The sequence below is a fragment of the Sturnus vulgaris genome, chromosome 3 (genome assembly GCF_052056855.1).
Source record: "Sturnus vulgaris isolate bStuVul1 chromosome 3, bStuVul1.hap1, whole genome shotgun sequence".
NCBI lineage: Eukaryota > Metazoa > Chordata > Aves > Passeriformes > Sturnidae > Sturnus > Sturnus vulgaris.
This window is the reverse complement of record NC_142245.1, coordinates 20,698,101-20,725,617: the sequence shown is the minus strand read 5'-3', so window position 1 is coordinate 20,725,617 and position 27,517 is coordinate 20,698,101. Positions and strand designations below refer to the sequence as shown.

General features: G+C 40.4%; 1 protein-coding gene across 2 annotated transcripts; it reads left to right on the top strand.

Annotated features, from left to right (window-relative positions):
• Positions 1-4,221: 4,221 nt before the first annotated feature.
• RRP15 (ribosomal RNA processing 15 homolog) lies at positions 4,222-26,359 on the top strand. 2 transcript variants are annotated; one of them, XM_014876923.2, is made up of 5 exons: positions 4,222-4,344; positions 7,693-7,967; positions 9,809-9,906; positions 10,721-10,922; positions 25,679-26,359. In XM_014876923.2, the coding sequence occupies exons 1-5, from the start codon at positions 4,278-4,280 to the stop codon at positions 25,829-25,831; spliced, it is 795 nt and encodes a 264-aa protein (XP_014732409.2). In that variant the 5' UTR covers positions 4,222-4,277; the 3' UTR covers positions 25,832-26,359. The 2 variants fall into 2 exon arrangements, with proteins under 2 accessions (XP_014732409.2, XP_088017287.1); XM_088161161.1 differs by lacking the exon at positions 4,222-4,344 and adding an exon at positions 4,771-4,945.
• Positions 26,360-27,517: the final 1,158 nt, after the last annotated feature.

Below are 27,517 nucleotides of genomic sequence, written 5' to 3'. Positions count from 1 at the left end.
TACTGCACTGGTGTTTGTGAGGCTCAGGGATCAAATGAATTCACATGGAGAAAAGAAAGTTTCCACCTGACCTTGCTGGGAGCTGGACTAGAACTCTCATGAGGTAAAACACTTGCAGAGGACCAGGTAGTACTTTATTATGATTTATTAAATGTCAGTTCATATGAGTTTTATTGAATATGAGATTAGAGAAGTAGTTATTATATGACAGCACAGTATTCTGTGATTTACTCATGAGCTGCTCTTTTTTTCTTAATCTGCAAATACCCTGCAGAGCTGAGGGGGAAACATGACATCAGCTAAACCAAAGAAATGGAAATTATAATAAACATGTTTAAATCTTGGGGCACTGGAGAGCTTTATCATGCTCATTTCCTATCTGGTGTTATTGATCTCAGTGCAGGAATCAGGCTATGAATATGACCTACAAAAGTGGCAAATATTTTAAACTTTATTATACTGGCTTGGAATTCAGTCTTCATTGGAACAGAAAGGACGATTATTTAGGGGATATGTACAAGTCAAGGCAATTTGTTGAGAAAGGGAAGAGGAAGAGAGTGATAGCAGCCATAGGAGAGAGCTAGAAAAGAAAAAACAGCTGGAAAGATCCAAAACATTTAAGCATTCAGCTGGGATAATATGGGCTCAAATCTTGGGAAGCTGAGGATAATGGCACATGAGCACATGAGGGCTGCTACAATTCTCCATTTTCACGGATGCCAGTAAGAATTTCCAGCACAGAAGAAGCAGCTACATTTGTAACTATCATATTATTATTTAATTTCTATTCTATTGAAATTTAAGCATGAAGAACTTGATCTAAAGGCTACTGGAGGCAGCAAGTATCTACACTTACTTCCACACCCATCCAAATAAGCCAAAACTGGAGTCCTATCTAAAAGGCTTTTGGTGGCCTGCACCCAGGGTATCGAGAGGCTCCACTCCTGGAGCTGGGATGAAGATCACAGCCGAGAAAGAACTGCAGCATGACTGAACTTTTTTGGGAAGGGTAATCCTGTCTGCCTAGGCAAGACTTCCTTTGCATAGAATGAGACAAGTCTGTGGAGAGTTTCCTACAGGAACTAAGGGCAGTGCAAAAACTTTTACTGCTTGCTTAAGCAGAAGGTATGTTACTCTGACCTTGTTTTCCTTTATATAAACACACTGCACATTTCCCTGTGAGTCTGTGCCTTTGTGTTGAAAAACATCCTGCAAACTTCTGTCCCAGAGACAAGCTGACAACAGACTTATGCAGATGTTGGTCACTTTGTTGCTGGGATCTACAAATTCATTGTAACTATAGAACACATCAGGACATAGGAACTGTACAACTCCAACGAGAAACCTAAGCGAAGTTTTGTCTTTATTTGTTCTCTCTTAGAAAGACAGACCAAGAGAGCTGGGGTTATTCAGCCTGGAAAAGAGAAGACTCTGGGGAGACCTTAAAGGCCCTCTCATTACCTAAAATGGCCTAGAAGAAAGATGAGAGGGGCTTTTCACAAGGGTGTGTGGTGATAGAACAAGGGGCAGTGGCTTCAAATTGACACAGGGCAGGCTTAGATGAGATATTAGGAAGACATTCTCTACTGTGAGGGTGGTGAGGCACTGGCACAGATTGCCCATAGAATCTGTGGATGCCCCAACCCTGGAAGTGATCAGAGCCAGGTTGGATGGGGCTTGGAGGAACCTGGTCTAGTGGAAGGTGTCCCTGCCCATGGCAGGGATCTAGAACTGGATGATCTTTAAGGTCCCTGCCAAACCAAACCATTATATTGATTCTATGAATTTGCTGCTGCTAGTTTTGTAAGGAGAAATACACAGTAACTGCTTCAAATGAGCTTTATCCCAGTATTGTTGATATTTAAACTTTCAGCCAAAAAAACCTAAATTTTAGGAAAACAAAGTTAGGATTGCAAATTCCTGCACCATCCTTTTTACACTTTTGGGTTGGGTTTTTTTTCTGATGTTGGCCCTGATGCACCCACTGATCAAAGTTTTGTGCACTGTTTCATTAGCCAAGGTTTAACTACAGACCTATGCACACAGAATACCAGCCTGTGCCTCTGCTGCTCCTCAGTCACAGCTCATAATAAACCAATAAACTGGGATGCAACTGCTTCTTTGTCTGGTTTGGAAAGATTCTGTAGTCTGGTTATATCTCCAGCATTCCTCAGACCACAATTTCAACACAGAAAACATTCAGACCAGAGTGATGGGAGACAATGACAGTCATTTGAAATGAGGTTTGGCAACAAATTTTCTGACAAATGCTCTGGGATAATGCTTGCAGAGAGAATTGTGCTCTCGGAGATGTGACTTGTTAATTCAGTCTGAAGGAGGAAGATTCAGAGCCGTCATTTATTGGAACCTATTACAGGACTTAATCTGAAGATTTTGACATACTTCCAAGACAAATAGGCTACCACAAGTGAGACATGTTCAATAAGGTGTGTATTGTAGGAAATGAGGGCTGTAATTGCCATGCTGAGAGAGCTTGTTGTCTATGCAATTTAATGACCTTCTCCTCGCAGTGTCTCTTCTGACACAATGTGATTCCGAGATGAATCATGCCAAGCACATGGAAAGGGTCTTTATCATCACACAGCAGACTTGACCAAATGGTTACTGCTTATTATTGGCAGGCACCGTAGGATTTGAGCCCCACAGAGTAAAACATTAGGAATTACATCTCCTGTAATGCTTGGGCCTCTTCATTAAACATCCTGGGGCTGTTTATAGTTTCCTTGTTACTCTGCAAATCACAGCAGTGGCCCAAGTTTTCCAGCACAAATTTTCTCTCTGCTTGTGAGTTAGACTGAAATTTGTACCACATAGCTCCAGTCAGCAGCACAGATTATGACAGAAACAAGAAGTCCAACTCTGTTTGTCCTTAGCACTTAACCAAGATATACTTACTCAGTCATTTTAATCTTTCCTTGTGAAATAGTTTCCCCAGTCATTCCAGAATATCTGTCATCATTTTCTGACCTCTGTCCAACTTCTAATTTTTCCACCTGATACTGAGGCAGGAAAAGAAATTTGCTATGTTGGCTGCAATCCACATCACTGAAGAATGACAGACGTGCAAAGACATAGGTCACTTATTGTGCAGGGTTGCAACAACAAAAGAAATACATAAAAAATATAGGGTGTAGAAATGAAACAACCTTTTAAAGATTTTTAAACCTGAAAAATACTGAAGACTGCACTACATGTAACAATTTCCCCCTGTACTACCTATATTCAAATATGTGCTTGGCAATGTCCGTGGTTATTTCTACTCTGCTACTTTGGGACTCCAAGGAATCCTGAAGCTTCTTCCCCCCAGCATGCTTTATTGCTACAAGAACAGCAGTTCTTGATAACCAATTTTTTGTTTGTTTAGTTTAGAGCACTTTTATGTAAGAAGTCGTCTAATATTTCTTTTACAGTTCTGGTGTTCTAGGTGGTGCTGCTCTCAGGATGGGCTCCTTACAGATGCATCAAACTGAGTAAATGGATGACTGGCAGGGTTACAATCCGGCCTTAAAACCTGAGTGCCCGTTTAGTGGTTGTGAAGTGACCGAAAATTAGTGTTACAAGATTTCTCTCACCTAAGGTAGGAAAATGCTGTTTTCCTACACGTGGTGGATGGTCTGTTCTTCTGACCAGCCAGTGCTAACAACAAATATAAGAGAAAAGTGATTTCAGTACATCAACCGGAATTTGCAAGTATTTCCAGCCCATCCTTTTGGGCCTTAAAGCAATGTTCAAAAGCGTGGCTAAGTTTGCTCGGGGACACCAGCACGGTGGTGGAGCCCTCAAATTCTTCACACCAGGCACCCTTTATATATCTATATATACAGCGTTAATTTATTTTTATCGTTGTCATGTCCATCCACAGCGGCTCCCCAGGGTGGAAGCCAACAACGAGCCGGAGCTTGCAGTGCTGGAGCGTTTCCCAGGGCACTTCCACGCTCCAGGTGAGCGCAGCTCTCCCGGCACAGTGAGCCCCGGGATCGGGGCCTGGGCAGCGGAGACCCTACAACCCCCGGGGTCACCAAAGGCTGGAGCAGCCGAAGGCTCTGCCTGCTGCGCCCTCCAACCGCGGGCAGAGCCTGGCAGGCAGGAGGGGCCCACACATTTCTCCCCGGGCCCACGTCGGCCCGGCCGGAGCCCTGACCCCGCCGCACCGCCCCGGAAGCGCCGCTCGCCTGCCCGGAACCTCCGGAGCCGGAACGCAGGTTGGCGGCGCGGGGGCCGGGCCGGAGCGCGGCGCTGGGTGGACCTGAGGGAAGATGGCGGCGGCCGTGGCGAGCCCACGTGGGCGCGGGGCCGCGGACACGGACACAGACACGGACAGCGGTAACGGGAGCGGGAACGGGGTGGGCCCCTCTCTTCTTCTGAAACATCGCCGGCCGCTTCTGTGGGCCATCTGTGATCTTAGAGGCCTTTTCTCTCTGCCCTGTCTGAGCCCGCCGGTGGGTCCGTGGCCCTTCATTCCCCACCCCCTCCGGACCCTGGGCCGAGGGCTGGCGCCTTTCGGTGCCAGGAACGGGAGCTCAAGCCCCGGCCCGGCCACCTGCTGAGGCCATTTCCCAGCGGTGTGTCCCATGGGTGGCATTCCCGCGATGCCTGGTGCTGTGGCTGCTCCTGCCCGCCCTGCGCTGACCCTTGGGCTTTTCCCTCTCAGCCCTGGGAGTACCGACAGCAGCTCCTTAATTCCCTAGGCCCACCGAAACGGCTTTCGCTGCCTTCTGTCTTGGGAGAGAGGGGAACGACTGTGCAGAGCTGCACGAGTTCCGTGTCTGTGCGATAGCGGGATCTGCTTCTCTCTGAAGGAAACGCCTGGGACGCTCTCCTTCCAGTGATTTACCCTTAATGCGGGGCTCTGCACTGGTTCTCGCCTCCTTGCGCGTTGTGAGGCTGTACTTAACTAGTTGTGATCGCTCCTGTATTCTATCCTGTAATTGGATTTCTTTTTTTTCTTTATTCTGGGAGAGTCAGGCTTGTGGCCGTTTGGAGCTGTGGCTCTCATGGCTTCTGTTTGGTTTGAGCGTCAAAATCGAGCCCAAGGGGAAGCCTTGTGTGGGAGCTTTTTTCAGAGCTCACTGCTGAACGTTTGTTGCATTTTAGCTGTGTGTCTACACCTTGATCATTGAGCGAGGTTAAAAGAGTGAAGTACAGAGATGTGTATGTGTATTTCACAACACGCACACACAGAGGAACAATTAGCACTTTTTATATTAAATCTCTGCCAGATATCAGTCTTTTCAATTCAGACTATGGCCCCAGGTCCTACTTCTGATTGAGTTAATCTGGTTTAATTTTTTCTAATATCTCTTCTTTATCTCATGCTGTTGACTGCTACTCTGATGTATTAAAAAATAAATTATGGCTGGTAGTGGAAACCTTGTTAATTTTTCTGTAATTGTTGAAAGCAAAATGTTGTTGGTATTATTCTCCGATTTTAATAGTGCAAGATGTTATGTAAAGGAAATGATACATGCTTTTGCAAATTTCCGTTTTATATGTCTGATCTGTTTTTTATGGCTAACTGCAAAAGTGGATCCTAAGCAGTTGGGGGAGGGGAAATTCAGGTTTGGACTTTCGGTATTTGTTAGCTTTTGTGTGTGTAAAAAAAGTAACAAGCAGGGGTTGATTCCTTGTTTAAAAGCTAAATAGCAACGTCCTAGCATGGACAAGGCCCACGGCTGAAAACTTGACGTTGTTTTATGTGTAGGAACCAGGATGTGGCTCCTACATGTGAAATGTCATGTGGTGTTGCAGTTATTTCTTTGCAGGCAATGGTGTGAATTTATTTTTTATTTGAGAGTATTAAGGGTATGGATGTGAATACCTAGAAGGATATTAAAGGATGAAAATGATGCCTTCAAGCAGTTACTTAATGTGTTGATAAAATTTGCCAGTTCTAAATTTCCAGTTTATAGTAAGGACTCTTGGAAAACACCCCCATAATTTATTTTGAGTTCAGCATGACATACCACTATGTTTGCTTTGGTGTTAATAAGTCATACTGATAGAGATAATGACCAAGTATTCAGTAATTATTTCTCTTCCACGTTTGTTTTGTAACCATAGATCCTTACTTATTTCCATCAGGATAACTAAATGCTCCCCAAGCCTTTAAACATGCCTGGTCAATAGAGGTTTTGTTTTAAATTGGTCAATGCCACTGTTTTGCTGTTAGGTTGTTTGTTAGGTTTTTCTCTGATTTAAACAGGTACATAGAGAAGGCACAATAATGAGTTAGTGTGGCAACAGAGTGTATGTTTATGTTTGCTTAGTAATTAAATAGACAGTTGATTAATGAGGAATATCATTAATAGCTGCCTGCATGGTTTTATGGAGAACAGATTTTGTGAAGCACTCCTGGCTTAATCCTCTTAATGGTTTGGTTGATAAAGATATTTCATGGCATATAGGAGTGCAAGTAAAGCTCTTGGCTCAGTAGTACTGTGATTTAAAATGTAAGTTTTGTATTTTAAGGAGTTTGAGAGTGGTAGATGGATGAAAGTGAATCGGGTGGGGAATCGGTCCTTTGCTGGTGGGACTGGGTGGGATCAGAAACCAGTCTCCTATTCAGCACTTGATTTTGCAGCCTTGAGAGTTGTATATAAGGTCATTAATTTAAAATTTAATGTGGCACAAATATTAGTGGAATAGTAGTTAATGGTGGCAGAGCCTTGTGTATGCTCTGCTCTTGTTTACTTAGTGAAATAACCGAGCACATTTTAGCACACCCTAAACTTGCAGCCCATTTCATTCTAGTTCATCATTTGCGCTGTTAAAGACTTCTATTTTTGCAGTTTGACCCACTGAACAGAGTAATGAGGACTAATTCTTCATGTATTTGTTGTGTCATCAATTGGGCCATCTTAATGTTGCTTAAGTCCAATTGGAATTGTATTGTAATTGGTATTGTAATTTCAGTTCCTTCTTGGTTTTTTGAAGGGCTTAAAGGGGTAAGGAAACTTGACTTTGGGGTTTTTTTATTTGTGTAACTTGAGCAGTTAGTTATCCCAGAAAAGCTCAGTGCCTCTGGTTTCTTTTGAGCTGCCTGACAACTGTCTTGATGCTGCATTTCACAAAGCAGTTCACCCCTGGGTTCATTAGGCTTAGGTAACTGTATTTTTACTGGCGGTGTTCTCTCTGAGCAGGTTTTGCTGTCACATAAGAAATGCCTCCCAGCTTCAGTTTAATTCCTCTGGTTGTTTGCACTCAAACACCAGATGTCACTGTTGCAGTTTCTCTGGGAGTGTGTACATATATATGCACACATATTTGTGTGGATAGGCATTTGTAAGTTACACTTTTTGAACTGGCAAATAGACAGGTTTCCCCCCCACAATTACCAGCCTTAAACATAAAAATATTCAATAATGTAATAATAAATATCCAAGGCTGCCTTTTCCCTTTTGCCCGGCCTCTTTCAATCACGTTAAACCATCACTGAGGTAAGCAAGCTCTTGCACTGCATAGTTTCTAATAAATTCAGTGTAATGGTGTGTGCCTGCTTGAGGAATTATTTGTAACAGAACATTTACAATAATACCTCACTCTGAACTTGGATAACATTAACATGTGGAGCAAGTGGCACTAGTGAATGATTCTTAGTAGAAGCAATTCTGATACTTTTTTTTCTTATTTTCGTTTTTGTGGTTTTTTTGTTTTTTTTTTTTTAATCCTTAGGTTCTGATTTAAGCTCAGAACTTCCAGAAGACAGCTACTCTTCAGGAGGTGAAGCCCTGGATGGTGATGATGAAGATGAAGGAGCAGCCCCTGGCAATGTGGCTGAAGAGGCAACAAGCTCCAAAGATGGCCAGAGTTCAGGATGGGCAGATGCCATGGCAAAAGTGCTCAACAAAAAGATTCCACAGAATAAGTCCACCATCTTGGCCAAGAATAAAAGCCTGGAGAAGGAGAGAGAGAGAAGAAAACAAGAAAGGCTAGAAAAGAAGATGAGGGTGAGAAAAAGATGTGCAGTGACTGTCAGATGGGCTACATGCCATATAGTCTCAGAGCCCTGTCCCAAATCTCTGCTGAGGCTGTCTCAGTTTTGGAGTCTCTCCTACACAGTGATCTTGATTAGCTTAATTTTTTTTACTTTCCAATCATGCTGTGTAAAGTTTTTTCCTTCACTGCTTCTTCTGGGTCATCAAGCAGGCTGAGCTTTGGCAGCAGGAGTGTTCCAGTCTGTCAGCTTAAGGTGTTTACTTTTTTGAGGGGGTGAAAGCAGCTGCTTTTAAGCTTGATTTTCTAATTGGTGTTGTTAATTTGGGGTGAAATTCACCTTGTTGGCATTACAAATTGAAATAGTTCTCTACCACAGAAAGTGAGAGGGAGAAAGAAAAGAAAACTGCTTCCATTTAAAGTGTGCTGTGACTTCCAAAGTCAAGGCATTTAGGTTGAGAGTGCAGTAATCGTTGATATGGTTGTGCATTTTTGTTTGCTCTCCTCAATCATTTTCTTGATTGGAGTTTTCTATTACCGTGTCAGGGCCCTAGATTGCTTCTGGTTCTAAAACTAGTATGAAGAAAACAAAACCATATTGGCAAGTAAGTCCTTTGTTTGTGCCTTCAATGGAACTTTTAATTCCAGGCTCTGATTGATTTACCTTCAGGCTAGAAATACCTTAATGGTTCTAATGTCTAATCCTACCAGTTCTGTTTCAGTGGGATAACGAGGTTATTCACCTGACAGTTTGGGACATGCTGCAGTTGGGCCATGGCTTGCCTTTTAAATACAGAGAACTTCAGTACAGCATCTGCACAGTTATGGTTGTCCTAAATACCTCCTCTCATCCAGTAAATATGTGAGAGTACTGCAAAACAGAGATGGGCCACAGGTCCCCAAAGTGACTTGTTTACTTTAGAAAAACTTGAAAGCAATTTGCCTTTCATTGATTTCTTGCTGATGAAAGGTAGGATAGGGCAGTTCTTTTGATTGAAAGCCAAAACATGGTCATAAACTCAGAAATTCATAGTAGTCTGCCTGGAATTATAAAGATAAGGATTCTGAAATTCCATTAGAGACTTCTTGCATAAAACAAATTTTATGGAACATCACCAGGCCTAAAACACTGTTAAATTTGTTCAGAGAGGAAGAAAAAATGTTGCTAGCTCTGCTAAAACAGAGGTCATGAAACACAGCGGTCTCCTATTGCAGCAGGAACAAAGCTGGTGGTGTTGTGTCCGCTGGTAATGGAAAAGTGGATCAATTTGGTTTTGAAACAGAGCCTCCAAAAAAAGACAAGAACCAGTATTGTACACATGACCTGTAGTCTGGTGGACACTTGGTGCTCTTCCTGTGTTAGAGTTCTGCCTGTTGCACTCTTTGCTGGGGGTCACTTTGGTCACAAAACTATACCCAGACCAATTCTGTAGGGTCCAGACCAATTCTGTAAGTCAAATTTGCAAGGTTCAAAATGTGACATGCCTGTCTTGATGACCCAGGATTTTATTATGTATAAATTTTTCTGTGAAAAAGAAAAATCCCAGCTTGTGAAGTCTGCAGTTTGAAGGCTATCTTTGAATAGTTTCCTTGCTCAAGGCAGTCAGTGTGAAAGCATCTTTCTCCTAGGCTTTTGTTACTGGTAGGAGATGACTCTGAGATTTGTGCGTGGCCCCTGTTGTGTCGTGCAAGAGACTTGCTCAGAGCTGTTGTCCAGCCCTATACTGGAGCTCCTTTTGCTTTCAACCAAACTGAACTTTGCAGATACCTTTTTTCCTCCTGCTACATACTCTATCAGAGCATGCTGCATTCTCAAATGTCCATGTTGTTTCACATAACAATATTTATAATGCAGCTCGATAAAAAGCGGGAATGGGAAATGATGTGCCGAGTGAAGCCAGATGTTGTCAAAGACCGAGAGAAGGAAAGAAATCTTCAGAGAATTGCCACAAGGTAAAAGTTTTTCTGAATGCTTTCCTTAAATATATGCATATCAAAAAGAGGAGGAAAAGGCCTGTGCAGGTAATCTGTTTCCAATCAGATTGAACTCTTAAGAAGTGACTAGCAGGAGCTGAGAGATTTATAGACAGGTCTGCATTGTACAGTATCAAGTTCAACAAAAGATTTCAGAAGCTTTATGAAAGAGTAAAAATTTAGATGGGAATCTAATGTTTGCTTAACAGAAGTGCTTCGTTGGATCCCCTAATTTTGTTAATTTAATGCCTTAGAAATGCAGAACAGTTGTTTCTACTGTTCTGGTTTTTTGCTTCTCCACAAAGGATTCATCAGATCCACGGCTGTGAAGTTCAGCTGCCTGTTCACATTGTGCTAGTTTGCTGTCACAGAACTAGTTGAACATTTTGATGTGCTGCCTGTTTATATCTCCTTACTCATTTCTCTGCCTTATCCCCCCAGCTTCAGCTGCCATTAAGAAACTTGCCTGAGTAATTTAATAACTGATTTTAGGACAAATAACATGCTCCCAAGGATGAAACTGATCTCAGTGCCATGTTACCAGGCTTTCTTCAGAGTCTGAATGGTAATTTGTAGATTTGTTCCTAGCAATAAGTATGAAGGAGGAGTAAAACTGAAAGTCTTTTGTGTTTTAGTAAATGTTACTTCTTAACCCAATTGAGGTTCCAGGGAATCATTTTGGGGAGCTAGAAGCCATCCAGCGTCTGCAGTCATTAGCTTTAGTGGGAGGTTAATTTCTGTAAAAGGAACTTGAGTTTAAAAATTTGCTTTGTTGTCTTTTTCCCTGTTCCAGAGGTGTTGTACAATTATTCAATGCTGTCAGGACACATCAGAAAAACATGGAAGAACAGATGAAGAAACTTGGGAGCTCTGAGAGGAAGCGTGCTAAACTGATGTCTTCTGTTTCAAAGAGAGATTTCATTGATGTTTTAAGAAACGTGGACGGGGCTAAAGGAGGCAAGAATCTTGCTGGAAAGGCCACAAAAAGTAAACAGGTAAGCTTCATCTGTGAGAAAAAAATGCTTGCATCAATATAATGATTCTCTGTTAATGTGCCTGCTCTTCATAAACCTGTGACCCAAATGGCTGGGATGTTTTAACACTTTGGGAAGGGAACAGGTAGCTTTTAGCCTGTCTTCCTTGTCTTTTGACTATCAAAATACAAAAATTGGAAGCTCTTCTGATAAGACATCAAGCCTTTTATGCAAATAACTTGGTTTAGTTGTGTGTTTAGAAAAAGATTATGAAACACTGGATTTTATCTTGGATTTTGCACCAGGCATGGACCAAACTGCTAGATTATGGTGAGTTGTGACATTTGGAATTTGGCCAATAATAGTTAGCTCCTTGAAATTGTTAAAGACCTGGAGGCTGTTTATCTTACATGGTTTATTAGACTGTACTACTTGTGTGTCCGCACAGTTTAGTCATGTCAAACTCTCTTCCTTTGGGTGATTGTGGCATCTGAAACTGAAGGATTTGCCACACAAAATGAATACCCCAACAGAAAGAAACAGAGACGCATTAAACCTTATATGTAGGCTTTATTTTCTCTGATTCTCTGTGCATTGGGCTGGTGTGGCTTCCTTGCTCTTGTGATGTTTTGGAAAGAAACACATTCCTCTTTTTACAAATGTGTTTAGAGACACAGTGTAGTTGGACTCGTCCAATTTCATCAGTACGTTCAGCTCACCAAGTAGCTCAGGGTTGAAAACAAGTTGCTCAGACACACTCTTTCTCGTATTTCAGAAGCTGCACGTTTTTGAAGCGTATTTGTGTTCAGGTTTGAACTCTGTGCTTGGTGGTGGGTGGAATGCTGCAGCTGGCGCAGCCACACTGCAGTTAACTAAGTGCTTTTCCGTGCCAGGAAGAAATACTTTAATCAGTTGGGAGACAACAGTTTGTCATATGTTTTTTGTTTGTGTGCACTTGGGGAACATGCTGAAACACTGCCTGGCATGGACTGCTCATACAATTTTCATGCAAGTGCAATATTAAAGTATTTTTTAAATTCTTTGGATAATGAGAACAATTTAGCTTGGTGCTGACACTTTATTTCTCCTTAAATAAATCCAGCTTGCTTGTTTGGGTGGGGGGACATGTGTATGTGTGTGGTTCTCTTTTTTTGGTTTGTTTGTTTGTTTTCCCTCTCTTGGAATAGCAGAATATTGGAACAATGGCACTGCCAACTACTATTGTAGTCAGCATTGAATCAATAGCTGAGCAAGAACTAGGACCTTTGTTTTGTGTCACATTGTAGCAGGGCAATTTTTTAATTACTAGGTCAGAAAACACAGATTGCAAATGTTTCTATACTAAAAAAATAGTTTTGTTTTGGCAGCATCAGTAACAGCATATTTCCATTCAAGACCTCTGGAGATGCTTTAGATGCTGGCTGGTTAGTGCTGGGTTTGAGTATTAATGTAGGTGCTGCTTTCACATTGCTTGTGCACAAAACCTGGGGTGGGGATTGGGGTTTTTGGTTAGGTTTTTAATTGCATGTTTGCCTAGACAGGCCACCCTCCTTCTTCTCTCCCTTGTTGCCTTTGCTTCAGTGACTCTCCATTCAATGTAATACTGAACCAAACTCTTCAATAACTCCTTTTCAAGCTGTTCCTAATCTGCCTTCTTTTCTCTTGAGAACATATCTTACTCATTTAGCAAGCTCCCTTCCTGGTAGTTGTTGAGGCTTGAGGTGAGGCCAAAATCTGCTCTTCATTCTCCTTCTCAGAATTACACAAATATTTAGCCACTGAACAGTTCTGCTGGCCTCCACTGTCGTATCTCTGCTTCTTGGTCTTTGAGGGTGTTTCAGAGAGTAGGAAGCCTGGATTAGGCTTTTCAGTAATAAATTCCTTGCAGCAGGATTTCAGCAGATTGTTTGTGCCATCTTAAAGCTTTTGTTTGTTTGTTTTGTGGGCTTGTTTTTAGTAGTCGAGAGTATAGAGTGTATTCATTTTTTTAAAAAGGGGAGGGGGGGGCAGATACATTTATTTATCTCAGCAAAAACAATGGAAGAGATGCCAATCCCAAAATCCAGGCACTCTGCCATCAATTAAAAGGCAGTCCAGAACAATAAAAACACTACCCCACCCACATAAAACAAGCAGTCAGCAGGAAAAATAGCAGAAAAAAGTTTTACCAGTGAAAGCAAACCTTTTTTTGACTCAAACCTCGTGCTATGCCATGAGTCGTGACTGTGTTTTGAGAATGGGCAAAAGCATTTTCTTGCTCTGCAGGAGTTTTTGAATGCAAAATTTGCTTTGTATTTTTGAAAGTTTGGCAATTTCCAATTTCTTTCGTGTGCCAGGGGTTGTTGAAGAAACTCCTTATAAGGTTCTGTTGATTGATTATTTAGCCAGGTATATTTATATGTGAAAAAAAGAAATTAAATGCTCTGTAAAGGCCCATCTGCAGCAATATGATTTCAAAGCAGCATGACCGCTTTTAAAATTCTGTTCTCTATTTCCATCAGCTTCATGCTTTTCTGGGAAGGACAGGTAACCTGTGCCCCACCTAGAACATTGTTCATAGTCTTGTTTATTTTAGCCATTGGCCTAAATGTTACTTGGCATATACCTACCAGCATAACTATGAAGGAAAGACTGTAAGGCTGTGTAAGTTTTCCTGTAGCCTTCTTGTGAAACTGAAGCCTTTCTTGGAGTTCTGTGTGCCCAGCTGGGAATAATTACTTTTCTGAGCTGGAGCCAAAAGCTTTGCCTTTCATATCATTTGCTGTTTATCAAGGTATTTCTTAATCCTTGCTGAGCCAGCTGACTTGTGTAATATTTTTTCCTGTTTTTTTCCAAGTTACTGTGCATGATGCTTGCCTCTGGGTAAGGTCATCTAATTTCTCTCCTCTCACCACCTTGTATGAAGCCTTGCAATGTGGGAGAAAAATGTATTAATTAAAAAAAAATAAAATCTCAGTTGTTTGTGTTCAGATAGGCTTTCTTTTTTTAAGTTTTGGGGTGGGTTTTTCTAGGAGTCTTTTACTGTCAGATAAGAGGGCTTTCAGTTTTGTTCAACACAATCCTTACACACTAGCTTTTCATTTCAGGATGTGTTGGTCATATCTTCCTGTAAGACACTACAAGAAATATTATTAAACTATAGGTTTAGAAAGGGTCCATATCATAAATGCTATTTTTTCAGGCCTGGAGGCTGAAGTTATTTTTATGTCTATGGAATGAATACAAAAGTAGGTAGTGGCACTAAAGGATTCCTTGTAGGAACCTTCTGTTTTCTTTAGGTCCTTAATAAATTTCAGGGTGTTCTGAGGATGTACCTTTGCTTCTAGGGTTGAGTGAGGTTTCTGTTCTCTTAGAGTTGCACAGATACGTTGGCTAATGTAGTGAACTACATGAGGCCTTGAAATCTTAACTATAAGAAAACAAGAAAATTCAGAGTTACTCTCCTGGCTTGCTGTGTGTCAGTGACAATTTTATCTTGACCTTTCTCTTGTCATTTGTGCTGCTCCCTGTATTTTACTGTGTATCCATTTTACTGTGTGGTAAAACATTTTTTAGTGACACATAAACAACGGGCATGAAAGTTACAGATACTCTTTATGACAAGCATAACCTGCACTCATGAACATTTCATTTTTAATTAGGACTCTGTAGCATGATTTTCCCTCAACTTGTAAGCTTTCTTTCACCAGATCTGTTGCAGAGCATTTCTGTGGTGACAGTAAGAGCAGGATTTCCTGGTCTACTTCAGTAACCATGACCCAAATCTGCAAGGTAATCTTTCTGTGAGCTAGGCTGACTACATGACCTGGAGGTACAATTTGCTTCCTGTGTTGTGATGGCATCTGGAAAAAATTGGTGTGTTGGTCTCAAAATAATGTATTGATGGGAAGGAAGATGAGTGGAGAAGAACACAAGTGCTATTTTGTATCGGATATTTCTGATACGGGACTTAAAGTGCTTTTCCAGAAAAGTTCCTTCTACCTCAAGCATATTTTATAAGTGCTCCAGGTATCTGGTAAGTAATTTGTAAGGACAGTGATTAGAGTCAGGCTTACTAAGATTTTTCTTCTGTTCATAAGACTATTTTAAGCAGTAGTTTGAAGATTGTTCAAGGGCAGGAGGAATTCTACTCTACCGACTTTGCTCTTCTTGCTGGGATACAAAGAGTGGCGTGGAGGCTTTCATTTTTTTAGGCTAAATGGGGGTATTAAATTGTGCTTTCCAGCTTAAAAGTCACATCAGTTTAAAAACTGAGAGTGACTGCCTTCTTTTCCTTGCAGCTTCTTGAGTACTGGCCATCAGCATGGTCTGTTTCTTTCCACTGCTTCTGCAGTGTAGAAATGAGGAGGGTGAAAAATTTTCATTGATATACCTCTTTGAAGTGACAATAGTCTGAACAGTTGCTTCAGCCTGCGTTAGGAAATTGTGTCTGAAGTGTGGATGAATGCAGAGATGACTTCTGGAAATTTACTAAGGTGTATCAACACCTTTTTTAATCTTATCAGGAAACTTCCTTAGGTGATAATGGCATTGCAGAGTAGCAGAAGTTTATTACTACAGCTGTTGTGTGCTAGTTTTACAGACCTAATTGAAGGAGTAACCAGGCATGCATGTATTCCAGCAGATTTGAGGGGGCAGCCAAGTATTAATTTAGTTCAGCTGTAGCCAGAGTAGATGTATTCTCCTAGTTTTAATAAATGTCTTCCCATCACATGCACAAAAACTTTTAATTTGGACTCCTTTGGATCCTGCATTTGTATCTGTTTTTCTCAACTGTGTGTATGTATATTCTCTTGAAGGTCACCCTGTATATGTTTGGAGCTGATGTTTGTAATGAGGGTTTTTGGTTTTGTACCAGAAGGTTGCTGACAACTAATTGTATGCTGTATTCTTAGGAATATCCTAAGGGATAAATGCAGTGCAGCCTGCCATCAGTTTGCTATATCCTATATTCCTTTTGTTCTTTAAGGCAGAGGGTTGTTATGTGTATTAGAGGTTGTTTGATGGTGACATTTTTACTTTAAATCTGTTTAGAAGTTGTATTCACTTACAGAGTTTGGGTCATCAAGAGGATTAGGTTTTTAAGATGTGCAAGCCCAGTTCCCTGATTATTGTAATAGAAACTAATGCACATCTGTGTTAACATGGGAGCGTAGGGCTTTGTCAATATTTAAATTTCAATTTAAATTTGTCAATGTTTCGATATTTAAATTTGATTGATTAGATGTCAAGAACTTGAAACTGTAAATTCAACTCCACATAAGACAACTAAGGGTCATATGAAGGGCAGTATTTTACTAGGTTTACCCTTTTTCCTGTGGTTTTATACTCAGATATCCGTTTCTGTCCTCTTTTTCAGATACTTGATCAGAAATCAGGAAGGGAAAATCATGTGTCATCATGAGTCACTCACAGTTCAGCTGAATGCTGCTTGCTAAGATGCAGATAGTATGTGATCAGTGAGGACAGATATCTTAAGAGAATTTGGATGTTAAATGCCTGTTGGATCTACTGAGGTGGTGACCTGAGGTTTGGGGAGGGCAGTCTTCCAGATGTTTATAACTTGTCCAAATCCAGGCAAATGTTCATGGAGATAGCAAAAGATATGTAGCCAGCTCCAAAACACATCCTTAACTGATTTTTAAGTTTAAAAAGAATGAATGATGCAAGGTTTTAATGGGTTCCCATAGAAAATGTCTCTTTCTTCCTTAGAGCTGAAGACAAAATATTTTAAATTTGTCTTTCTGTGAAAAGGAATGAAGTCGTTATATTTGAAACATTGCAAAATCCTTCAGCATGAAGCAGTTGATGTTTGGCAAATTTTTAAGTGAATATAAACAGGGACTTGTGATTGAAATGTCAGGCAATACTGAGACAGCTCCATCTGTCATATTTGAGAGTAACTTGCCTTGCTATTTGTTTATTAGTGCACAGGATGCTATGATGGTGTTCTGTTTTCCCAGAAGATGTTGCAAGGCTTTTTTTTCAGCAAAATTTTGTCTAAAACACCCACATTTAAAAAACTTGTGGCATACATCTTCTTTTGATCTTCCTGGAGTATACAAAGCACAAAGAGTCAAATCCTATTAGACTTTTATCTGGTAAATCAAGTTGGAAGCCTTATAAAGGCAGCTCTCCACTTTTGGCTTTGTTCATAACTCTTATAGGCAGGGCAGTGTACTTAGAGAAAAATACATCTAAACATTTCATGAAAGTTTTATAGAAAAATGTTCTCTGGAAGTAAGAAGGTTTGGGTGGAGCTTGTCTATCTGAGTAAGTTTGTTTCTCCCATCTGAGCATTTGCTATTGGAAATTATCATGAAAAGTGATTCCTTTACTTTGAAGTTTTATTAAGGTATAAAATGTTGTGATTTCCAGAGTGTGTGTGTTATAAATGACCTCTGTGGGTACCTGCTCATCTGTTTATCTTGGTAGATAGACTTCAGGAGTGGTGGGTTAAACTGCTTCCAGCTTGCAATGGTTAGAGGGTTGCTGAGTTCAGTGCATTTTTTTTCAGTACTTTGGGAAATCCCGGCCAGTTTTTGATGAGTGTTTCTGAAATTTACTGAAAGATTAGAAAATGTACTTTTTTAAACCTGGTACAATTACAAATTATACTAAAACTGCCTCTTGGAAAGGTTTGACCTCTTTTTGGTTTGCTGCTGAACTTTGGACAGTGTTCTCCTGGTGATCTGTGTCATTTCTTCTCCACCTGCAGCTCTTGGGAAAGCCCATACAGAAGCATAGAAGGAAATGGAATGGTCAGAAATGCAGAGAAAGGGTAGCCAGATGTTTAAGATAAGGAATTGGGATCCTGGGCAATTTACATCTTCCTTCATCAGATTTAAACTGCTTTCAGAAAGCAGCCTGGGAGTGTTGAGGGGCATGATCTGTTCATTAACGAGCTTGCCACTCATGGCAGGGTGAGGGGAAATTACAGGGATATAAAATAAGAGAAATTTGGATTTGGAGGCCTCTAGGATATGTTGCAAAAACCACTGAAGTAAAATCCAGGACAATGACTGTAGGGAGGTGAAATCAGACAAGCTGCTTAGCAGACATGAAATCGTCATTATGTCATATTTAGTAATAAAATTGCACAAAGGTTAGTTCCTTGTAAGCTCTGCTTTGGGGGTTATTTTTTTTCTCACCCTCCTACCTCAAAGTTTTTTTTGATCCTTATTCTTCTTCTGGGACTCAAAAGTGGAAATCCTGAGTCAGGAAGAGGAGGCTTTTTACTTGCCCTACTTCCTTCTCATCAGCTGTTCTGTGAGATGATTTCTTAAGTGCTGGAAGAGATGGGCATGGTCATTACTGTAGCCTTTATTGTTTGAGACAGCCTTTTGGGACTCATTCCATTATGGCTCTTGCTGAATCATAATGAAAAACAGTGGATGATTTTAGCATCATTTGTTGGAAATAACTTGAGTGACATTCATATTATCCAAAACTTTGTGAGCTGCTAATTTATTGTAAAAAAAAAAAATTGAAAAATCATAAATAGTCCAAACACCTGCAGGTCTGCATGTTTCCTTACTGGGCCAACAGGCAAGCTTTTATAACAACTTGCAAAAAATTTAGGTACCCAGCTGAGATAGCACATAAGTGTCTTTCATAAATGGGTGACATCTGAGAAAAATCTGTTGTGACTGGAAAATGTTTATCTAAGTAGACTGTTGAAAGACATGAGGATGTGACTTCTGAGAGATAGCACAGTGGAGGCCTTAATCTTGACTGCATGCTTTTTTACTAGGCACTCTTGCTATATCTGTGTATTTTCCAGGTACAGCTTGGTGGTTCAGGAACTGTGCAGCTTGTAACAAAGATGTTTTGGATCTGAGGTGATGTTTAGGTTCATCTTTGAACCTCATTGTCCTCATGTCCTCATTACTGAGGGAAATACCCATTAGGAAATACACATTAGGAAATGAAGGATCAGCTGATAGAGAGTATTTGTATTACTTTTGAGAAGTTGTGTGGCAATAATTTCAGGACTGAAATGCTGCACATCTAGATTGTTCTTAGTAACTAACCAGTATGCATTTAATATAAAATGCACAATATTTTGCCTCAGACCTGAAGCTCATGACTAGCTAGCAAAAGTTGTTTTTTCCCATGGACAGCACTGTCTTTTCCAAGTCAGAACTATGATTCAACTAGTTTGGTCACCATAACTGGCCATACAGATTCTTGTCTAATAAGGAATAAAAGTGTAATTCATTTTTTTAAGTACAAAGGTCTTCATGTGTTGTTTTCAACCACAGTACTCAGGGAGTCTTTATATCAAGTATCAGTTGATGCTGTGCAGTGCCAAATACATGAAGCAGGAAAGCTATGTGGAGATTTACAGGTGAATAAAGGGTAGGAGTAACAGGTGAATACAGGCATAGGAATGGCCAGTCTGGTAGGCAGGAATTTCACTGTCAGTAGTGGGACTGCTGATAGACAGGCATTCAGATGTGAAGGTATACATGCATAGAGGAGAGTGATGAAGAATTTTGTTCTTAAAGGAGACAAAAACTAGCAGGACTGAAAATGAATAGCAGTGGCACATAGAGTCTATAAACTTTCTGCTCTGATGTGTTGCATGAGAATCTCATATGGGGAATGTGTGAATCTATTCCTGTCTTTCCAGATACCTTTTCTGTAATAACTTTCAATCTACTCTGAGCTCATCTTTGCTACTTAAAATGCCTACTTAAAAATGCTTTTTGGTGGACCTTTTCTTTCTTTATGTCAGTGGGGTGTTTTCACCTGGCAGTTGGAAAGAATGTCATTACTTCATATTTGCAACATTGTCGTTTTGCCTTGTATTTTAAAGAGCGTGAGTTACAAATTAGAGTGTATTCTGCAAGGGGAACTGCCTGTATGGGTAAAGTTCGTGCCTGTGTTGTAACTTAACTACGGGATTGTTTTGTTGGGTGAGTCTTGTTTTCAGGTGAGTTTTTATTGTCTGTGAGCAGCTCCTGGTGTAGCATGCCCATGCTCATTAAAACATGGGGAGGGAGCCTTGATGCCAGTATGGCCAAACATGTCTTGCAGCAACATGTGGTGGAATTCCTTGTGCAGCACAGGGGTTTCTGAGATGGCTGCTGTCGATGGCTGAAGTACAGCACAGGCTGAGGAGTTCCAGAGCGTCCTGTGTGCAAAAGGGCCCTGTGTTAAGCTTGAATTCTTAAAATATTTTAGCTTTTCCTGACAGAAATAATAATTTATGAGGTTTCTGGTGAACCAAGCCTGAGGAAATCTGTTCTCTCATAAGAATTTTTCTAAGATTCTTCTTTGCAACTGAGCATTTAATAACGATGCTTATGAATTTTCTTCTTTGCTTAGGCCCAGATTAATGCTTGTTTTTAGAAATTCTATAATTGAGTTCTGACCCCTCTAAAGTTGGGCCATGTTTAAGCCTCTGCGTGCCAACCCAAAGCATTCCTTCTCATTCACACATCCTCAGTTGTAGTAAACCCTAGAGGAGGATGTGAGGATGGGGAGATTCCTTGTGCAGGTCGTTAAGCTCTGGGTGGTCTTCTGGCTGTGCTCAAAAGGAAAATCACTATTTGTTGTGCTTGTAGTAATAATTCCAGTGTGTTACTTTCAGAGAAGTTTGAACAGGAACAGCAGGTCTCAAAACACGCTGTAAAAAAATTTCATTCTTAGATTTATTTACTAGAATTGCCAGAGCAGATTCTGGTGTATGTGGGAGAGCTTATGATCTGAGTAAATCCCCTGTGCCACTGTTGATACTCACAGTGTGGTGTCACTTCAAGTAAACCAGGGCAGTTTAGCTCAGTTGTTCTAATTTCTCATTCAGAGAGAGAATGCAAATGGGTATTGAATAACTCTCACCCTAAGGAATAAATGATTGTGCAGAATTATACTGCAGCAAAATAGATTTCTGTTGTGCAGCTCACACATTCTGCAAGCTTGAAAATGCTTCCCAGAGTGAGTTGCTGTGAGAATTCAGCTCAGAAGTTCAAGGTAATAGCAGTGCAGATTATTATATTCTCAGTTTGCAGATTTGTGGGGTTTTGGCTGTTTGGGACCAGGCTTAAATAGGAGTCTTTCTTAGAGTCAAGATCTTGCTGCAGTTCAAATCAGATAAAGTTGCAGGCAGAACTAATGATCAAACCCAAGTATTATTTTCCTGTTAAAAATTACTACATTTTGTTTTCTGCTTTAGATACTTTGGCTGCAGTTTTTTTTTCATTTCTTCTCAGCCTGAAGGAAATTTATTTTCTTAGCCTATGAGCTTGCATATTGCTGAAAATGAACTTAGGATAAATTATTATGCTGGTGTTCTTTGTTTTTCATTCCCTCCCCCTCTTCTGCCAAGTGGAGGTATTTGTTGTTGTTGTTATTATTATTATTGAGATTTAACACAGCTCAGTGTATGCCTGTGTTGTTTGGGGTTTTTGGAGCTCAGTTTACATGGACTTGCTTGGGGATGAGAACCAGAATAGAAGTAGATGATTCAGAGCAAGATACAGGCTGACAGGGAAGGTAATTGTCAGATATATGTGAGAATGTGTTCTGGCAGTCACGCTTTTTAACTTCATCATGACAAAAGCTTTGCTGTGTCTCAAGGTCTTAAATGTTTGTATTGAGCAAAACAGAGGAACCTGGGGAGACAGTTCAGATTAATTAGACACGTTAGAATTGTTTTCTCAGTGCTTAAAGTTGTTGCTTGAGAGATATTTATGTTAGAAATTCCTCCCCTGACAGGTACAAATAAACATTTATTGTAGGTGATGGTAAAGAGAGATGCCCCTGCAAGCTCTGGCATTTCATCTTATACACAGAGCAAAGGCGTGGGGGTCCAGTGTGCTGGTTGTAATTCCTAGGTCTGAAAAATGTTCCTTTGTTAAAACTGTGGAGTTCCTGTCTTCTGGACACAGCTCTTGGGGAATCTCCACAGTCTTGTAGGTGTGTTTGCTGCTTTGCAGATGCACGAGCTGGAGTGTTCTCAGGCTGGTGGACAGTGGAGTGAAATGCTGTCTTTTGTCTGATTGCAAGGCATATCTTTTAATGCCATTACTTACCGATAAGCACTATGGACTTTGGTCTGCTTGAGCATAAGGTTCTGAAAAGCTCTGGCAGGTATCCTGGGCAGAGAGGATTGATCCCACACCTCGCTGTCAGTGCTGTCTGTCACAGCTTCAGCGCTGAGTTTGGCAGGTCTCAGCAGAAAATACTGTCTTGTCATTTACCAAGAGCAAATTTTGTAGCTCCAGTTTTTTGTGGCGGTAAAGAAATTAATAAAAACAAGGAGATTTCTAACTTGATCATACAGTTGCTGCTACCACAAGGCCTTCATAGACCAATTCCTTTAAAAATATCCAGGAGGCAGTTCCAGCCTGGATCCTGCAAGGGTCAGCTGCTTGTTCTATGTGACAGAACTAAGCTTTGTTGGAGCTTTGTTTGGTGGTTTTATTAGGACTTGGCTAAGAATTTCAGTTCATCTTGTACTGGTACAGATTTTAGAGTATGTCTTCAAAGCAGAATTAGCTCAGGAAATATGTCCCCACTACAGAGCCCTATTTGTGTGAATCTTCAGCTAATGCTATGATAGCCTAGCAAGTAGGCAAGTTTTTTTGGGTTTTTTTAAAATTTATATAAACTCTTTTCAACTGGACTATGAGTCCATCAGAGCAAGTATCAGCACTAAAGTAACCACAGTAGGTGCTTTGGTCTGCCTTATTTCAGCCCGTGTTAACAAGTTCATCACAGCAATTAGTAAAACACCAGTGACTCTTGTGTATTTTAGTAATTGCTGCCTCTCAGACCTTTTGAAATAGGTTGTCACACCTTTCTGGCAAAGAAAACCCAATTCCAACGTATAAAAGAGAAGAGGAAAAAAAGCAACACCAGAATTTTTCACTCCTTGCCTTACTGAAGGAGTCACATTATGTAGCATTACACTCTGTTGTTTATATAGCCTGCTTTGTTTTCATTTGGGGATGTTCAAAGGGGACTTCAGGGTTGTAGTGAGATGTGCATGAACAGCTGACTGGGAGTTCAAAAGCATTTGTGTAGATTGAAAGCTGGTTTATTTTCCACGTGCCAAGAATCAGTTTTGTTTTATTTAGATGAAACTAGATTATGGCATTGAAAACCCAACTGTATTAACATTCTTACATAAAGCAAGTTGGGAAGTGATGTTACAGTTCAACTAATTGTTAATTATACAAATGCTCTTGCTGCATATTTTCTTAAGACTTTGGGAATGTTTTGTGATGCAGTAGATTTGGAGAGTTTTTATTCTGAGGGGAAAATAGAGTAGTAAATGAGTTAGGAATGAAGATACTAAACAAGACGTTTTCTTCACTTGGAAGCAATGCTTAAAATTGATTAAATATTTGCTTTCAAGCATTTAATCTTCATCTTTGAGGCATGAACATGCTACCTCTGTCTCTCTCCTTTAGGCTAGTTGTAAAACTCTATTCAGGCCTTTGTGGTGCCTTACATAATGGGTAATGCTCTGGAGGATCAGCATCCCTCTTTTGTTAAAGTTCTGCTTTTGTCCTGTTGTTCACTTGACATAGCTAGAAAGAAGGGCTAATGGTTGCTGAATAGTAGCTTGTGATGAATTTGAGGATTGAGCTTTTCAAACCCAGAGCCTGCAACTGTCATTGCTGATAATAATCTACTCCTTCTGTGCTGTTTAAAAACCAAAACAAAATAAGAAAAAAAATCCCTGTTCTACACATCTGGGAAAAAAAGGGAATTCTGTTGAGTTTATTGTTGAAATAAAAAAAATGTAGATTATATTGTAAAATATATGGGATTTAAGTATTTCAGATTTAAGTTTCCATTTAAATACTTCAGATTCAGCTCTCTTAAATTTCACTGTTCACATAGTGATTTAACAATGATCTGGGATTAAAACATAACTTGGAGATTTTCGTGATTTTTTTAAAAACTATTCTCTGCTCTGCAAAGATGTACAACTGCAATACAGTTAAAAAGGAGAAAACAATAGTTACCCTCTCCTTGCATCCCAGAACAGACTTACCTGTGTTTGCACTATTGTAGTAATACACATGATTCCCATGTGAATATTTCCAGGTCTGCCTAGGGACCTACCTTATCTGTAGCTCTTTAATTCCAGGTGATCGATTGCCCTTCCTGAGATGCTTTTAGGTTTACTGGGTGTAGCACTTGAAGCAAGTTGCTGCAAGAATGGAAGTGGTTAGGAGGCACTACCCTTGGGAAGAGGGGAATTGTTGGATGGGAGTAGCCATTAATGAGAGCATCCATGAAGGCACAAAAGCAAACCCTAAATCGAAACCCAGTGCAAACATCTTGAGGAACAGCTGTAGAGTTTCTCTTTTTTTGAGCTGGGCCCTGGGAAATTCCTTTCGGGAAGGAAAGTGTTAAGACTTGTTGTCCAATTTTTGCGAGGGCAGTGTTACATAAAGAACTGCAGAAGTCACACGTAGCATTTCTGCTTTGATTACCTATTAAAAACACATAGCTTGTTTGGCAGACCTTTTGCACTCAGATAACTCCTGATGGTGTGATAGGACGTGTTTTATTTACAGTAATGGACCCACATTCTTCATTTCTCTTTTCTCCTGCAATCAAATTCTATATGCTATTCTAGCCCAAAGATTGATTCCCACAGGCTTCAGCTTAAATCAGCAGTGGTATCACATTCCTGGATGCATGACAGAGAGGAGGCACAGACAGATGTCTGTGGTGATCATGCATTCACTGCAGGTTTTGCATCCAGGCAGGCAGATCTTGTCCGCAGAGGATGCTGAGCAGGGGAGTGGGGAGAGCTTACCTGGGGTGCCCGTGTTAACTTGATTTTCAAAGACCCTGCAGAACTGAAGGAGTGTTTTCAGTGCCCCTAATTCAACTTCGGTAGGACAATTTTTTGCTTGCCTGCTGGACACTGAGCCATGTTGTTCCTCGGAAATGTTTTGCTGCTAAGGCACAAACACTGAAATAAATCCTTCCTCAGTACATTGAGCAGCTTTTGGTATTTTCCTGCGGCAAGGATGCAAGCAGAGCTTCCAGCTGTTGTTTGGAAGCGTAGCCACAGGATGGGGCTGTTGCACTGCCCACACGGGATCTGTCACCTCCGGGAAGCGAGCGCTGCTTTCAGTGCTAACCTGGAACTGTGCTTCTGGCCCTTTTCTTTATTATTCACCGGTCCATGTAGTGGGCCTCGAGTTTATCCACTTCCAAGAGCTAGGAAATTTGGAGTAAGGTGTTGTTGGCTTGCTAAGAGTAGATCAACTTTGTTTCTTTTAGAGGCAGCTTTGTACCATATGACAAGCCCAGGTAGTGAGGTAATAATTCACATAAAGGTGATTTGGTTCACGTATCACTGAATATGTTAAATATTAAATTTGGGGGGGGGATGGGGTTAAGCCTTTATTAAATCCATATTTGTGTTTTAGAAATGTGCCAAGAAGTGTTCTAATGAAGCAGCACCTGGGGGTTAATAAATGATATCATGAATCCATTCTGATTGCCAAGAAAGATTTTAATAAAGGAAGCTATGCCCAGGGTTGACTATTTCATCCATGAGGAATAATTGTTTTGTTTCCATACTTCTTTTATTGGTTGGTTAAAACAAGTTTGCATTTTAGCATCAAGTAATTTTTGGTTTTTCTGAGTGTTTCTGTACCATTTGCACATAGAGCTGGCGCTCAGTTTCCTGATCATAGGAGGTGTTACTTTGATTGCATGGAGACTTTGCATCTTTTACTGCCTTTCACATTTATCTCGTTCCTCTGTTCTTTCTTCTCTTCCCCTCAAACATTCAGGGTGAAGTGAAGTCCGAAGAGGGGCCAGAATGGAATATACTGCGTGATGACTTCATGATGGGAGCATCTATGAAGGACTGGGACAAGGAAAGCGATGGAGAGGGCAACAGTGAAGAAGGAGGTGGTCTGAAACAAGAAGATGACAGTGACTGAATGAAACTGAAAACCATTCAAGATAATGTTTTATCTTGTTAAGTTTCCTTGGATAAAAAGTCAGCATTCTGTGAATGTACAACACTTGGAGGATAACTCTTTTAAAAGAAAAAAAAAAAAAAAAAAGACTTACACAACGTTGGAGTGTTTTCTCCTCCATGTCAAACTTTTATTTAATATAGCTCCATTTGCTATACTGAAATCCTGAAATATTTTCCAAAACAAGTATAATTTTCAACATATTTCCAAAACATTTTGTACAGTCAAAATAGTGGCACTTGCCCAATGAAAGATAGATTTTGCCAAGGTCATTAAAAGTTTATACATTAGTCATGGCAATTGATGTATTAGTGTGCCTGCATTTCCAAATCACTGCTGCACTTTGAAAAGTTGTTGCAATTTGCAATAGAAATGGCTTACAATAAACACAGAAATGCCGTCACCTTGTAAAGTTATCAGACTCCTATAGAGTCTTTACTACTTGGGCCAGAAAAGGTTCTGTAGATAATAAAGGAAAGTAACCATTAATGTGATAGTTCTGGTCTTGGAGCATTAGTTTGATTGGAGACAACTCTGGAAACAGAATTGTAAAGGGAGAGTCTTGACCCTACTAATAGGGTTTAGTATATATATATGTATATATATATGGTTTTTCCATGGCAAGTCTGAGGTTGTATAAGCTAAGAGTCTGGTAGGAGAGAAAAGGACATTCATTGCCATTGGTGTCATTGGGGAGGGGGAGTTTTTCCAGCAATACCACAGAAAATTGTGTTCAGTGTTGCTTCATTTGCAGTTGTGGTGTTCTGGCGTTTTTCAGTGAGGAGCCAGCACTCTGAGATTCATCCCGTGGGTTTAGTCAGCTCTAATGCTAATTCCTCAGGTCTGCAAAGGGTCAAACCAGAGCCTCCCTCTTAGGTGTGGGCCATGACAGTAACAAATTTGGAAGCCATCTCTCAGGGTAACACAATTGCCTTTGTTTAAGCTATAGCAATTTCTCCTCACTAGTTCCTGGTTGCAGAGGTGCAGAAGCTAACACACATAATAAGAACATTTTTTGTAAGCACATGCATACAGAAGGAATTATGTGGTGATAGGGTGTTCTAAATGAGAGGCTGGGGTTGAATTCTGCTGCCTTTGCTATTCCAGGCTGACTGTGATGCTGTGTAATTTGTTTAACTTTGCTATCACATTTCCCCATTTGCTATGTGAAGAAAAAACCTTGGGGCCTATTAATTGATAATTATAATACATGGTACTGTTTTGTCCATTTCTACAGATGCCTTACAGACAAACTTTTCTTTGTACCTGCTTATAGGCAAGATATGATTAGGAGCAACTTTGAAATTTTCAGTCTTCATCATGGAAATGTGCAGTAGGATTTAGATTTTCCTAACAAAGGCATTTGATTGAACTTTGTGTGTACTGCAGGATAAAAAATACAGTTACAAAATGGCAGAGAAGCCCATCCCAACAACTGGCAATCATTGTTTTATCCCTAGCCTATTCATCTGGTATATATTGTAGTGTAATTCTTCTAGGAGAACTCAAAGCTAACAGCAGAAATGTTTATATTTTCAAGCTGTTTTGAGTGTTAAACATATTAGATATCTGAGGAGACATTATTTTGTGGCCTGATATTTATTATCACAAATGAAGACATACACCCAAAATACCAAGTGGCAAAAC

Excerpts from the sequence above, each read along its gene's own strand:
- RRP15 (XM_088161161.1), top strand. The coding sequence starts at position 4,861 with ATGCGGGGCTCTGCACTGGTTCTCGCCTCCTTGCGCGTTGTGAGGCTG. Across the intron at positions 4,946-7,692 it reads TCGCTCCTGTATTCTATCCT|GTTCTGATTTAAGCTCAGAA; the intron begins GTAATTGGATTT and ends TTTAATCCTTAG. Across the intron at positions 9,907-10,720 it reads CTTCAGAGAATTGCCACAAG|AGGTGTTGTACAATTATTCA; the intron begins GTAAAAGTTTTT and ends TCCCTGTTCCAG.